General features: G+C 38.9%; 1 protein-coding gene across 5 annotated transcripts in view; it reads right to left on the bottom strand.

Moving 5' to 3' along the window:
* Nucleotides 1–15,459, bottom strand: part of VIT (vitrin) — a 108,234-nt gene that overhangs the window by 41,277 nt on the left and 51,498 nt on the right. For all 5 annotated transcript variants that reach the window (XM_075203630.1, XM_075203631.1, XM_075203632.1 and 2 more), the window contains exons 2-13: nt 14,111–14,162; nt 11,581–11,637; nt 10,362–10,518; nt 9,244–9,377; nt 8,653–8,712; nt 8,051–8,254; nt 6,630–6,680; nt 6,481–6,522; nt 6,339–6,395; nt 4,639–4,692; nt 878–940; nt 712–786 (exon numbers count right to left, since the gene is read on the bottom strand). In XM_075203630.1, coding sequence (XP_075059731.1) covers nt 712–786; nt 878–940; nt 4,639–4,692; nt 6,339–6,395; nt 6,481–6,522; nt 6,630–6,680; nt 8,051–8,254; nt 8,653–8,712; nt 9,244–9,377; nt 10,362–10,518; nt 11,581–11,637; nt 14,111–14,144 — 988 coding nt within the window. In that variant the 5' untranslated portion in view covers nt 14,145–14,162. The remainder of the gene's footprint in view (nt 1–711; nt 787–877; nt 941–4,638; nt 4,693–6,338; nt 6,396–6,480; nt 6,523–6,629; nt 6,681–8,050; nt 8,255–8,652; nt 8,713–9,243; nt 9,378–10,361; nt 10,519–11,580; nt 11,638–14,110; nt 14,163–15,459) is intronic.

The raw sequence follows: 15,459 nt of genomic DNA, 5'->3' as shown, positions 1-15,459 counted from the left end.
ATCACTGACATCTTCACCACAGCCCTGTGCATCATGCTATTTATCCTCTTAAACATACTTGTCTACTCCCGGAACCTTGTTTCCGGGAGAGGGGGCGTGACTGGAGGACGGGAGGAGGCTGGTCGAGGCTAATTGCGTCATTTTGCCCCCCCCGAAAACGTAATTTACGTTGTGGGGCCAAAATGACGCGATTGGACGTGCCCCGTCCCCTCCCGCCCTCCAAAATGGCATGAATTCCGGGATTCGGGAGAAATGCCAGCTCTCGCGGGAGCCCGGGAGACTGACCCGAATTTCGGTAGTCTCCCGGACTTTCCGGGAGAGTTGGCAAGTATGCTCTTAAATCAATGCATTATGATGAGTTTTTGTGCATTTATCAGTTTATTATTTATTATTAACGATTAAACTTTTAAAATTACACTCTGCGGTCACTTAATGAGTAGAAATCAAGCTACAAGAGGCATCTGGGCAGATCCCTATTGCCAACAGAGGGTTTTCTAAATAAACTCCTCAATTTATCTTAATGCTATTTGATTGATCTTTAGGCATCCTCTAGCACCCTCTTCATTATTAACTGCAGCAAGCTACTTTCACTTATATTTATGGACCTTAGCATTCTGTCCATGTGTCACTGCTGTGTCCCATTAACTGTCACAATCAAATGTACACATATGAAATAGTATAATTACTGTCAGTAACGGAAACAATTCAAACCTCTATCTTGAGAATCACGTGTGTCTGATGACCAGCTATGTCCAGTATTAGGCGCAACATTGCTTCTCTCCGGAACTATGGGAGTGAAATGATTGTTATTCAGTTATTATGAATAGCTAAACAATCAAAATATATCAATTTGTGTATTTTCAGATTATTACCATACCTGCTGGTCTGCGTTGTACAACTGGAACATTTACTCGACTGTTCCACTCACGTTTTGGCATACCTTATAAATAGAAATTATAGTATGGTCAAGACTTGGTTCTGCCGTGTAATTTAGCAGTAGCTATATTATTCAATACTTATTATCCTATATGCACCTAGATCAGGAGAATTTGTGAGTTTTATTCCTATAATTGTTTACTGAGTGAGAAAAAGGAAGAATATTGTGGAGTTTATAGATAATAAAATGTCATAAGTATGTTCTAAAACTATCTGAGCCTAATTCATTAAGGCACGCAAAATGAAAGTATTCTGTGGGGGTTTTATTTTAAAGCGAACAGAATTTGTCTCTTGTTGTATACAGGCCTAAGTGCACTCTGCTCTGACAGACAACACTGCAGGATACGATTTTTTCATATGTGGAATATAAAGTCCCTGCAGAACGTACAGAAAAAAATATTCAATTATTGCCACCTGTTATTAACATAGTCATTAATGATAAAGCATTTAAAAAAAAAAAAAAGAATCTTATTTTTTAATTTTTTTACCCATGAAATACATTTATCAGGATATTATTAATGTCTACTGTACATAAAATGTATTTTTACAGTTGCTCCTGATTGCAAACACATGTTCTAGCATGTATAAGCGACCGTCATCACTATCAGTCGGCACTTACACCTGACCTGTTGATGCTGCAAGTGATACAACAGAAAAACACGTACCTTGGAGATGCCCAAAGCTTAAATCGAGTGATGCCATTACTGTACATTGACTACGTGCATAAGCCCAGGGCCCTAACTAGGGCTGTGTGAGAGGGACAACCGCCCAGGGCGCAAAGCAGAAGGGTGGCGCAGGATATGGAATATTTTAGGTTTTTTTTTTTCCATTTTAGGGCTAGGGGGATGTAATTTTTCCCTACTTGCCCCAGGTGCTAAAATTTTAGTTACGGCTCTGCGATACGACCCTTCCTCTCCCTGTTCCACACATGAAATTGTAGGCTGTCATAAGTGTCCTTTGCACTCGAAGAGGAATTATATACCTTTGCGTTCTCTGGCTATAGTTTGTTTCTGGACATGTGCAGAGAAATTTAACGTAAAATACAGTACATATCCGGATTTACGTTCCTTAATGAACCAGGCCCTATATGTGCAATGTATTACTCATACTTCTTATATGTGCTATTAGGTGGCTATTTTAGATTCACACTTTTAGCATGTGATAACATTATGTTTCCATTAAACTTCATAATGTTTATGTTTTCCAATTAAATAAATAAAGTTTGTGTTTGTATTCTTTTTCACATTTTTCTATATTGTGTTTTGAATTGTATGCATTTTAAGCTGATTATGGTTGGTGAGTTAAGTCAATTCTATAAAAGTGGGCAACTATTGTACTATACAGTATATGGATTTGTTATACTCATTGTGAGGGGTTAAATCTCGCAGGTTTTTCACCTGATGACCCTATCCATCCCGTCAGCACAATACTTCCCGCCACAGATATTTAGTATTTCTGCTATCTTGTGGGTACTTGCATTCTGGCTGCTGTATGCTGACTTCTCTGACAACTGAGGTGGCTGGTCCTGTGGGATCAGGAGACACACAATGCTAGGGTTGGACTTAATAACCCAAGCTGCTCAGCCTTATTCTCTGTACAGCATGGGCCAGCCCTGGGCTGATACATGCTCCCTCTTCCCTGGTCACGTGGCCCTCCCCCTTATTTTTTTTCACCTCCTCCTGCTTCTCCACCTCAACAAAAGGACTGGTTGGAGGAAGAAGACCTATTATTTAAATGTGAATGTTATTAAATAAATGTTGGATTAGTTGGGTGGAAGGAGGCCTAATTTTTAAATGTAAATGCTATTATTTTAATGTTGGGTCTGATTTGGTAGAGGAAGGATAGAGTGTTTACTTGTTGCTCAGCTTTGCAGAAGATTAGTAGCACCTGTCCCATTTTCAAACAGAGCCCCAACATTCCAGGATGCCGACAAGCAGCAACTGAGCTTAGAATGCAAGTAATGGAAGCTCCAAGAACAGATAGAAACATATCCTGACAACTATCCTGATTCTAGTCGGACAGTACTGATTTTGGGGGACTGTCACATGCAGTCAGGTCTCTACTTTGCTTGTGAATGGGGAGCTTGCTACACACAACAGTGGTTCCCCTAGCATTGCATTTTTGTTTGATAGGAAAGTTAAGGAGTTGAAAGGGGACCTAGCACGGTCTAAAGTGTAAACCACATCCCTTGTATGCGCCACCCATTGTCTTGTCTCCTAGGGACTGGACCCCACATACTAACAATTTGGAACTTACAACATGATTTTAAGTTCCCAAATTCAGCCAAATCCCCCCAGCACACTGCTATAGCCAGCAACAGATCTGCTATTTCTACTGTAGATAAAAATGCAAAAGTCTCATTTGCACACATTTGCAAATGTATGTTGAAGCCACCCGCCTCTCCACGGCGCTTTTGCTAATAGGGTGGTCCTACTCTAAACAATGAGAGTCCCATATATTTGGGCCATACATATGTGTTTTTAAATTGAGAGCTAACTTACCAAAGAGGCACCCCAGAAGCCTCCAAATAGCAATCCAATGTCAGCACTCCCCCTCAGCTACTGACACCAACATGCCTCTCAGACAAATAAAGAAATGGAAGTTGCTCAAATCAATTTATAGGCTATAGCAGGTGCATGAAAGGGTGGGGTTATATGGGACTCTCATTGTTTAGAGTAGGACCACCCTATTAGCAAAAGTACCGTGGAGTGGTGGGTGGCTTCAACATACATTTGCAAATGTGTGCAACTGAGACTTTTGCATTTTTATCTACAGTAGAAATAGCAGATCTGTTGTTGGCTCTAGCAGTGTGCTGGGGGATTTGTCTGTGTTTGATCCTTTTTGGATAACCCCACCCTTTCATGCACCTGCTATGTCAGCACTCCCCCTCAGCTACTGACACCAACATGCCTCTCAGACAAATAAAGAAATGGAAGTTGCTCAAATCAATTTATAGGCTATAGCAGGTGCATGAAAGGGTGGGGTTATATGGGACTCTCATTGTTTAGAGTAGGACCACCCTATTAGCAAAAGCACCGTGGAGTGATGGGTGGCTTCAACATACATTTGCAAATGTGTGCAACTGAGACTTTTGCATTTTTATCTACAGTAGAAATAGCAGATCTGTTGTTGGCTCTAGCAGTTTGCTGGGGTATTTGTCTGTGTTTGATCCTTTTAGGATAACCCCACCCTTTCATGCACCTGCTATAGCCTATAAATTGATTTGAGCAACTTCCATTTCTTTATAAGTTCCCAAATTCACCTTTTTCTGAGATATAACCTTTATTCTCAGAATCTTTAAATTCTACTGAAGTTCTGCCTTACCCCCTGTCTTAGAATAAAGTCAGCCTTGGTTTATACTCAATTAAACAATTGAGTATAAGCCTGTTGGTTTGGATTCAATTGGGTAAGTGGGAAAACAATGACCCCCATCACCAATTGGGTGGTGTCATCCTTTGCACGGAAATGTAGAAGCTCAAGTTTGCATTGGGATCTAAACATTTGATGGCAACTAAACTAACATATCTATGGAATGTGGCTAAACGTCTCACCAATGTCTGGGCTAAGCTTATCTTAATTTGGTATTTGTAACATTTATCAAATATTTTTTACTGAGTTAACTTTTTCTCCTGTTTGCAACTGCTGCTGACATCATATAATACTATATAAACACCTTGTCCTCAGTTGTTCTGTGTCACTTACTAGGGTTTGCTTGGATTGCTTTTTCAGCTAAAATCTGTTGAATCCTACTGGCACCTGTCAAAATTGTAACACAAAAAAATCATTCAATTATTATTGGCAAGGGTAAGACTATATATCCATTTCACGCGGTGATGCATTTTATTGTGTATTTTATGCATGGTAACATTGGGAAAATTAACAAATGTATTATTATAATCATATAGTATATAATATAAGCTCACAAATATTTTCACACCCAGTTCTCAGTTGACTGTAGCTTTGCAATTCAGAACAATGTTACGGAACATGCAAGTGAGTACAGAGATGGATTTGTCTGCAAACACTTTCTCTTTAAATGTGATAAGTAATTGGAATAACTGAAGCCCTCCTTGCCCCCAAAGTAATGGGTTTCACTGTACAGGTTACAGTAAGTAATGATAGTAATCATTTACTTCCCACCAACATAAAATTAGCATTTGTACAGAGAACACAATACAGAACTGAAACTGGATTAAGGAATTATGGGGCATATTCAATTGTTGGCGTTACATGTAAAAGTAACGCTGCATGTGCACTATTATTGTCATTACGGTCATAGTGCGCGTAAATACCGGTATTACGATACCTTTAACACTGGATTTCAGCTCGTAGTTCAGGGAGCTGCGAGCTAAAATCTGGCTTAGAATTACTGTAATAACGGTAATATATTTAACGCCGCGGGAAACGGCAACAATTGAATATGCCACCTATGTGTAATGATACATACTGTTCTAGTTGTAATAACAATATGAATCTAAAACAGTGACTACAGTGTTGCAAGTTCACTGACAGAGCTATAGCCATGCAGTGATATATGTCACCTTATGGAGGGGGACAAAATGTTACCTAATACCTTGTGATGTGTTAAATACATAGATGCATGCCATTAAGGTGGACACCCAGGGAAATCTGAGAAGGACACACTGTACCGTGGTGCAGCAGAGAGGGGGTTTTTAGCACCACCCAGGAGGCATGTCTACCACTATTTTCATGTAAAAAATCCCCCCTCTCATCAACATGCCCCCCCAATCTCACCTCATATCATGTCTCATCCAATCTTCCCCCATGTCATCATATTCCCCATCAAGCCCCACCTCACTAGAAGTGCCCCAAGTTCATACGTATTATGCCTAGCAGTAGTGCCCCCATGATGGTGTATTTATATAGTACATGTACAACTCACTGCACTGCTCCATCCTTAGCTCCTCCACAGGCGGAGATAATAGGGTACGAGGTGAAGGGGAGGGCGTCATACTCATTGGTACTGTCAGCTATTCAGAGTGCTGGCGGCATGGGCAGTTTTGCTGACAACATGCGTATGCCTATGGTTAAATGTTAATTTAAAGTTTGCTATATCTGTAAGTGACCTACATTATCAGAAATTATAGTAGGTATTTTTTTTTGGGTATATCTAGGTTCCTATGTGCCCCTGCCTCAAATGGCCAGTCAGAATGCCTCACCAATCAAACTCTACCACTTGTATGTTGAGCGGGGTGGTGACAGAGGAAGGGGATGTCAGTCTCAGTTCTGCTGCTGTTTACATATGTCTGGTTACAGGTACCCAGTCGAGTGTGTATTACGTTCTAGCAATGTAACATCCATTGTAACCTGCTTTAGAAATGAACCTGCAAGGAAAGTCTACAGTCTCCTCATGACCTCCACTTTAAAGAAAACATTCTTACCTGGATTACTCCTGGGTATATGTCGACTGCTTGAATAGGTTGTTGGAGACCTGACAACTTTAAAACAATTTATTTTGATCAGTTCTGGTTGGTTAAAGATTAATCACATTAAAGATATAGAACAGTAGAAAACAGGGCATACCTTGATTTGGCACTCTTCCTGGAACAGCGGGCACTGCTTGCCCTGAAATAGACGTAAGAGTGTACACAAATGTATAAAACACAAACTTGATAGAATTCATACCAAACCTCTAATGAATAGTAAAAAAATATCCTTCCCCATCCACTTACTTGATGAAGCAGCAGCAACAGAAGAATATGCTGGGTGGATGTTACTTGCAGCTAAGTGGAAAACAAAATTGCACTATTAAAACGGATAATATTTCTGAAATAATAAACATTTTATGATCTGACTAACACAGGGACATAGTTCTAAAGCTCTGAAATAATGAGCATACTATTATGTTAGATATGTTTGTCAAGCATAGTATTGTAACCTTTCACAGACTATTTATAAAACAGTTCAAATCTGCTTTGCAAAAGTGAAATTCGGTATAATAAAACATAATACATGATGTAGGAAATGACATAAGCTAAAGTCTGATGTTTTCCTGACAGAAATTAAGAAGAGTGGAAAACAACATTGATTTCTCAGGAATATAAAGATGAGACATGAAAACATAATTTTGGATGGAAAAATGTTTGTAGGATAAACAACACCAGAGCTTTATAAAGAAGCCCCAAACTTTCAAAATATCAGCCACCAGGCAGGCATTAGTCTAGTGCCATATTTCCCATTTTGTATTTCCCTAAATTACCTGGACCCATGGAGGGAGATTCAACTGGCGGCGATGTGGTGCACGGATATAGTACTGCACACATCACCGGCAATTATGGAAGGAATCTCTGCTCATTTTTCCTCGCACCCCAAAAATGAGCGTCGATTCCAGAAATAACATCGGCATGAGGTGTCTCTGCGGACGTTCTGGAGACAACTCGCTCCATATTGAATCTCCCCCAAGATGTCAAGAAATAGAACCGAATCAAACTGATTCCCAGATATAATAGGTCATATGTCTTACAACATTACATTAATTAATTAATGTTACAATTAATGTTTTTTTTAGGTCTTGTGGAGGTCTGGAGTACATGTAGGAGATGATAAATCACTGTTAATAGAGCAACATTTTGACTTTATTACACTGTCATCTTCAAATATTATTTTATTTCTGACTATTTTGAAATTTATGAAAATGATTAAGGCAATGACAACGTCATGATGGAATGTACAATGCCTTAAAACAGCCATAACTAATAGTGTTAGTTCATGCATGTGTGTTTAGAGAGGTGATAGTTCAGAACTAGTGGTTTGAACTATTGCACTGCTATAATACTTCACTACTACTGCATTACTACAACACTAGCCATGGTGTGAATAATTGTGATACATGCAACCACATAGCACTACTGTGTGCAATATGTCGAAACTTCTGTATCTAAAGTTCTGTTGTCCGACAGTCAAAGCTGCCACATGTCTGATGCACAGACATGTGGACCTTCCATCAGGCCCTTATAGTTTCAGAAATTATAACATATGCAATAGTGCAGTGCTGTGTCACAAATCTTCTTTAAATACAGAAAATTATTATCAATCAGACATGTCATATTAACAGAGCAGAATGTGTTTTATGATTTTATCCCAGCATACTGACCTGTATCTCTTACTCGTACCAGGGGTGGCCTTGTCCTATATGGACTGGCTGTGGTGGTGACCGTGGTGGTGGTTGTAGGCTTTGGTGTTGTGGTGGGCTGTGGAGTTGTAGGTTCTGGAGTTGTGGTTGGAGGGGTAGTGGTGACAGTAGTAGATTGAATTGTTGTGGTTACAATTATGGGCCGTGCTTCTCTCTGTACAGTTTCTACAAGACATCATCATCATCAGTTATTTATATAGTGCTACAAATTCTGCAGCACTGTACAGAGAACTCACTCACATCAGTCCCTGCCCCATTGGAGCTTACAGTCTAAATCCATTTTGTTGTCTTATTTAAGTTGAATGCTTGGAGTTTACTTTTATTTTTGCTGGGTTACTCCTAAAAATAACACTTTCTAAAAATATATGTTGAGCCAAATATCACTGTAAGGCCACAAGATGCAATATGTTTTGTGCCATGATATAACTACTTTTAACATATTGATTTATATTATTTTTTTAAAAACAAGAAGTGTATCTAATTCTGTTATACAAGCATTTATGTGACAATATTATTCTATTGCGTGCCCATTTTAAATAAAGATTTATTTGAAAAAAACTTACCTTTGACTTCAACGTATTCAAGAACAGTGGGATATGTGACACCTTTCTTTCCTTTACCTTCTGGGTACACAGATCAAAAATAATTCTATTAAATAATCATACTAACATTACTAAAATGAGTAATACAATCTGTCAGGTTTTCCTAAAACTAAAGTTGTATATTGAAATCAATGGAAATTGACTGTAACTTATGTTTATGTCTTAACTCAAGTGAAACGTAGAGGTTAATGAGGCATGTGAACTGCTCGGTGACACATAACATCCAATGTAGCAAACTTAAAATGATGCATTTAAACTGGAGAAACACTAGTGCAAATTAGGACACGTACTAATAGACCAAGCATTTTCTACCAGTATGCAAGACCAAAGTTAGAAAAATGTTTTCCAGCGTAAAAATTTTAGAAAGAGTAAATTATTATCATTATCATCATCAACAACATTTATTTATATAGCGTCAGCAAATTAGGATTTTATGTAAAGGCAATATCACAATCAAAATACTGAAATTAATGAAATAGTAAAGCAACAATTTTTTATTTTATTGTTTTATATTAGGAAACATCTTTATATCACCAATTTGTTAACTATTACCTGCTACAACAAATGACTCTTTCCAGCGTGGGAGAGACAAGGACCGCACACCGTTTGAGAAACTTCCTTTGTAGCCAGACTGCCCAGCAACCTTTCGAACAAGAATCTTTCCTCCCGAGTTGTCAATTACACCACTGGCAAAAAAATATTGACATTATTTTGTCTGGTAAATAAAACACAAACATTTGATCTTGGATGTTACCTTGAATGCAATTTTGCGATCAGTTATCATAATCTATCATTATAGCATTTGATCCTAATCTTATGGTAAAGTCTAACATTGGATAAAGAAGTGTAGACTTGACCTGCACAAACAGTGGTCTCTGTGTTGAAAATGGATCTGTCAAACTTGTGGCTTCAGCAGCTGTGCTGAGTAAGAAGATTATATGGGCAAGCTGGTGACTAAGTGGTTAGAACTTCTGCCTTACGGCACTGGAGTCATGAGTTCAATTCCCAACCAAGGCGTTCTCTGTGAGGAGTTTGTATGTTCTCCCTGTGTTTGCGTGGGTTTCCTCCAGGTGCTCTGGTTTCCTCCCACACTCCAAAAACATACTGGTAGGTTAATTAGCTCCTAACAAATTGACCCGTTTGTATGTTAGGGAATTTGACTGTAAGTCCCAATGGGGCAGGGACTGATGTAAGTGAGTTCTCTGTATAGTGCTGTGGAATTAGTGGCGCTATATAAATAATTGGTAATAATAATAATAATAATAATTAGTGCAATTACTCTCACTGGATTAACAAGTGAAGAATCATATTTGGACTTTGATCAGGACCATAAGTTTGCAGTGACACATGTAGCAATGTTGGGGAATTTGACCCTAAATGGTCAAATTGCCAGATGAAATTGCTCAATGCTTTGACAGGTTTTCTGAATTATCACTGCCCATAAAGAACACAGGTACTAATAAAATAATAGTCTCAGTATTCATAACTGGTCAAGTGGCCTCATCTGAGTACACATTAAAAGCCTTTCTGCCTCATTGTAGAAATTTGACAGTATAACAAGCAGATTTGTTTATTTTCCTATTTAGAACATCGGAGTATTTAGCAGCAAGGTTCATATTGCTGATCACACATACAGGAGAATTATTTATCATACATTCAAACCTGCAGACCTGTGGATTGCAGCCGTGCAAATGCTGGAGAAAGAAGAATAGATGTCTGTGCCATAAATACGATGTTTCCCATCTTGACATCCAGCAGGGCATTTTGCGAGGAATTCTGGGTTGACTATCTTCCCTGCTTTGACCTCACAGTCAATGTGAGGCACATCTGTGCAAATAGATAATACAATTTACAATAGTGTCTCTACAGTTCTAGAGCAGAGCCGTTAACAATTTAAGTTTAACAATGTTCAGACTGGGGACCGCCATGTTGGTGTCTATCACAATGGGCTGTCTTCTGGTGTATGTGTTGAGGGCAGGAAAAATATAAGATCATTGCTCTTGTTGACTATTTTTTTTTAGTTGTGGTATGCACCAAATAAAGGATATAAAACAAATAAACAAAATATTCAGTTATGTTAACATAGTAGTATTTGTATGGAACATAACATTTGTAGACAGATTGGTAACAGACTGGCTGAAAAACCCCACTAGATAGTGTTATTTAAAAAACTGGTGACACCGCTGCCTGTCCGAATATAATACTCTTATAATTAGCAATACATCTTTGACAATATCTGTAAACATACAAAATGATTTTGAGTTTTTTGTTCATTTTATGGAAAATTATAGCATTGTCCAATTTTTACATTTAAAGTGACATGTTCACTCTTTCATGGTGATTCACTTTTATTACAAATTGAATGCTGCTTTTATTCAATAATTTTTTTAATATGTATCAGATCACATCACACCACATCAAAACAATGGTGAATTTAGATACTGATAAAAGCACTGCGCACAATACTTTGTGTCTACGCTGTGTGAAATTAAATGGAATTCAACTATGGTAAGAACTGGGAGTCAGCAGGTTTATTAAAATAGCACTGACTTATGCAAGGGAACGGTAACAGATCTCTGGCAGTGTGGAAGATAATTCATTATTAGTAAATTAGGACAACACCCTAATAAATTTATTTTGTAGGTATTTTTTCTTATTTAGACTATAATGCTGCACAGTAAATAAATATAAAGTAGTTATTAAAAGTATATCTTATCTTACAAGCAGAATGTTTAATGTACTTTTGACTAGAAAATTAATAATGTTGTTTTACATCATTAAGACCATTAGGGGGCACTGTAGCTGTTTACCAATGGTAAAGTAGTACTTATTATAATATGTGCATATTGCATGTACATTACCAGCTTAACCATCATCACTAAAACATACGTTGCCTATTCTTTCTATTCTTCTTGGAAGATACACAAGTGCAAGCCAGGATCAAAACTAAGGGAAAAAACACAAATTTATTACATGCATACAAAATAGCTATATCTTTAAATAAATCATCGTGAAACTTGACTGTGAACAGAAAAATGTGAATAGTACAGATACCGAGCCTGATTCATTAAGGAGAGCAAAGCAAGAAAAGGAGTAAATTTGCTCCTGGACAAAACCATGTTACAATGCAATGGGTGCTAATAAGTTTATTATTTTGCACATAAAGAACATACTGGCTGCTTTTTCATGTAACACACAAATACTTGATAGCTTTATGTTTGCACTGAAATTTAAAGTTGATCTAGGACATGCCCTACCCCAACTATAAATCTGTCCCCACATTTTAAATTTACCTCCCCCTCCAAAACATGGTTTTGCCAAGGTGCAAAGTTACTAGTTTTTTTTTTGCTTTGTTCTCCTTAATGAATCACGCCCACCAGTTTTTTAAAGACGGTAGGTTCATGTTGGACTGATGGATAACAACTTGCAGAAATAATTAGTCTGATGCTGAGTTGGATGTATGCCTGTTAGCGTAAAATCTGCAAATTTGTACTACGCATGTCCACAAACAAGCTGCTTGTATATATGTACGTATGCAGATTTGCTTGCATCTGATAATCTGATACTTGTGCCTATTTGAGACTGGAAGGCAGGAATGGGGAGGAAGACTAACGTATGACAAATACAGTTAAGGAATGTTCACGTAATTATAAACAGATGCAGACCGGGATAAAGACACATATAAACCTGGCAGTAGCCGTATCAATTGGGCTGCCAGTGTGTATAGGACCAGCTCCTGGGCTTTCCAGGCATGTTCTTTTGTTACACAAGGGTTATTTACAAACCACGCAAATTGTGCATCTGCGGGGCTTCTTTATATGCACAAGTGCACCTACCTTGCTGCCTGCCACACTTCAAGGTGTAAGCCCACTTAGCAGTTTTTGAAACAGGACCTGAAAAATGAATCTGTCCCCAGCTTTGCAGGTTTGTGGATACACCTGACAATCCAACTCCACTGCAGTGGAGATGAAAAACCAAAACTGCTTCACTCTGTATGTTCTGGCTCCTACTCGTGCTCAGAAAAGCAGAGCAGCCCTCAGTAGCAGATGGACATGTAGGATCCAAAGCAGCTGCATATGCTGCTCTGGCGGAAGTTACGCCCCTGCTTATGTGTTAGGAAATTAAGTAACTTTGAGTAAGAATCTGTCTGGATCTTATTATTCTCATAATTGTACTTTGTTGATGATGCCACAAAGAGCATCATTACACTGACCCATGTGGGGCTGTGGCTGAAATGATAATTGTGAGAGGGCAATAGTAATGCAGTGGATCAGCCAACTCCTATGCTCAGAGGTGAATCTACTATCAGCCAATCAGATGCTAGCTAGTGCTGGCGCCCATCTTCATCACTAGTGTGTGTTTGCAGCTGGCTTCAGGCACCTGCAATGGACACGGTTACTGACAGGTGAATATGTGTCTCTGTGCTGCATCTGTTCACAAACGCTTTACTTGAAATATTGAACTGGAATAGTAGCAGTAAGTGCTGCTTAGGTTAGCTTTTAAAAAAAATGCATTAAATCCAGGAGGGTAGAAGAATATATCAAAAGGTCATCAGCACTAACTCCCTCACAATCCCTGAGCTTCTACTTCTAAGGGAGCTCAGCGTGTTCAATGGACTTTATCCAGATCCAACTCTTTCCATTAGGAATGAGGGAATCATCCTTTCCTGATTAGTGACTTTCATCAGCCAACCAGGATTTATGAGGCAGTGTTTTACAGCCTCTTTCCCTTAGACATCTAAACATTTCAACCTGAACAGTCGAGACCATATCCAATGCAGGTATCGAGAACAGGTCTATAAACGGCGCCCTCGGTAGTAAAGAAAATAAAATACCTTAGATAGGCTTTCTAAATATAGACAAAATAAACAATTAAAACAAAGCTTCAAAAACTGCTGCTTTCCACATGCGCAGCATGGTGGCTTAGTGGTTAGCACTTCTACCTCAGAGCACTGAGGACATGAGTTTGATTCCCAACCATGGCCTTATCTGTGTGAACTTTGTAAGTTCGCCCCGTGTTTGCGTGGTTTCCTCCAAAAAACATACTAGTAGGTTAATTGGCTGCTCTTAAATTGACCCTAGTCTCTCTTGGTCTGTGTGTATTAGGGAATTTAGACTGTAAGCTCTATTAGGGCAGGGACTGATGTGAGTGTGTTCTCTGTGCAGCACTGCGGACTTAGTGGCGCTATATAAATAAATGGTTACTGTAGTATCTTGGCAGTAGGGTAGCCTACCCACAAACCATTTTACTGCCCTAGGTACTCCACATGTCTATGCCATTTTGTACAACTCCCCAGTTTTGGTCAGGTACATGGAAGGTGGCACTAGTCACTCATTATCAGGTCATGAGGCAATATAATCTAGTCCAACCTCCTCTACAATATATGTATATAAATATTGTGGCTTGTCAAAGAACTTACCCAATAAAACTGCAATAACTTTCTCCTTCATCATAGGAAAAAGGTAAAGCAACTGTAAGAGAAAGCAACAAACATGTTATAAACTATATAATACTACATAATATAATATAACATTATTTCCTGAATAATCTACAATAATTTATCCCCTCTATTACTATAACGTATGTGTCATCAATTGAAGTACAATAGTGAAATATAAAAAATGAAAATAATTTAAGATTAAGAAGCTTTGATTTTACACCAATGCAGTTCACAATTAAACCGGCAAGAGTGAATATACACCAATCAGCCACAATATTAAAATCACTGACAAATGACATGAATAACATTGATTTTCTTGTTACAATGGCACCTGTCAAGGGTGGGATGTATGAGGTAGCAAGTGAACAGTCTGTCCTTGAAGTAAATGTGCTGGAAGCAGGAAAAATGGCAAGTATGAGGATCTGAGCGACTTTGACAAGGGACAAATTGTGATGGCAATACAACTAGGTCAGAGCATCCCCAAAACGACGGTTCTTTTGGGGTTTTCCCGGTATGCAGTGATTAGTACCTATCAAAAGTGGTCCAAGGAAGTACAATCGGTGAACCAGCAACAGTGTCATGGGTGCCCAAGTTTCATTGATGCCCGTGTGGAGTGAAAGATAAGTCGTCTGGTACAATCCCAAAGAAGAGGTATTGTACAACAAATTGCTAAAAACGTTAATGCGGGCTATATTAGAAAGGTGTCAGAGCTCGCAGGGGGCTGCTTAACTGAAGACCAGTCATAGTGCCCAAGATGACACCTGTCCACCGCCGAAAGCGGTAACAATGGTTTATTGCCCAAAACTGGGCAATGGAGCAATGGTAGAAGGTGGCCTGATCTGATGAATCATGTTTTGTTTTACATCATGTTGACAGCTGGGTGCGTATGTGCCGTTAACCCGGGGAAGAGTTGGCATCAAGATGTACAATGTGAAGAAAGCAAGCTGGCGGAGGCAGTGTGATGCTCTGGGCAATGTTCTGCTGGGAATCCTTAGGTCTTGGCATTCATGTGGATGTTACTTTGACACGTACCATCTACCTAAACATTGTTGCAGACCAAGAACACCCCTGATGGCAGTGGCTTCTCTCAGGAGGATTCTGCGCCCTACCACACTGCAAAAATTGTCCAGGAATGGTTTGAGGAACATGACTAAGAGTTCAAGGTGTTGACTTGGCCTCCAAATTTCCCAGCTCTCAATCCAATCAATCATCTGTGGGATGTGCTGGAAAAACAAGTCCACGCCATGGTGGCCAACTAACAGGATTTAAAGAATCTGCTGATAATGTCTATGTGCCAGATACCTCAGGACACCTTCAGAGGTCTTGTG

Source organism: Mixophyes fleayi, chromosome 3 (genome assembly GCF_038048845.1).
Source record: "Mixophyes fleayi isolate aMixFle1 chromosome 3, aMixFle1.hap1, whole genome shotgun sequence".
NCBI classification, from domain to species: Eukaryota; Metazoa; Chordata; class Amphibia; order Anura; family Limnodynastidae; genus Mixophyes; species Mixophyes fleayi.
Note: the sequence above shows the minus strand (reverse complement) of the source record. Positions and strands in the feature narration are given on the sequence as shown.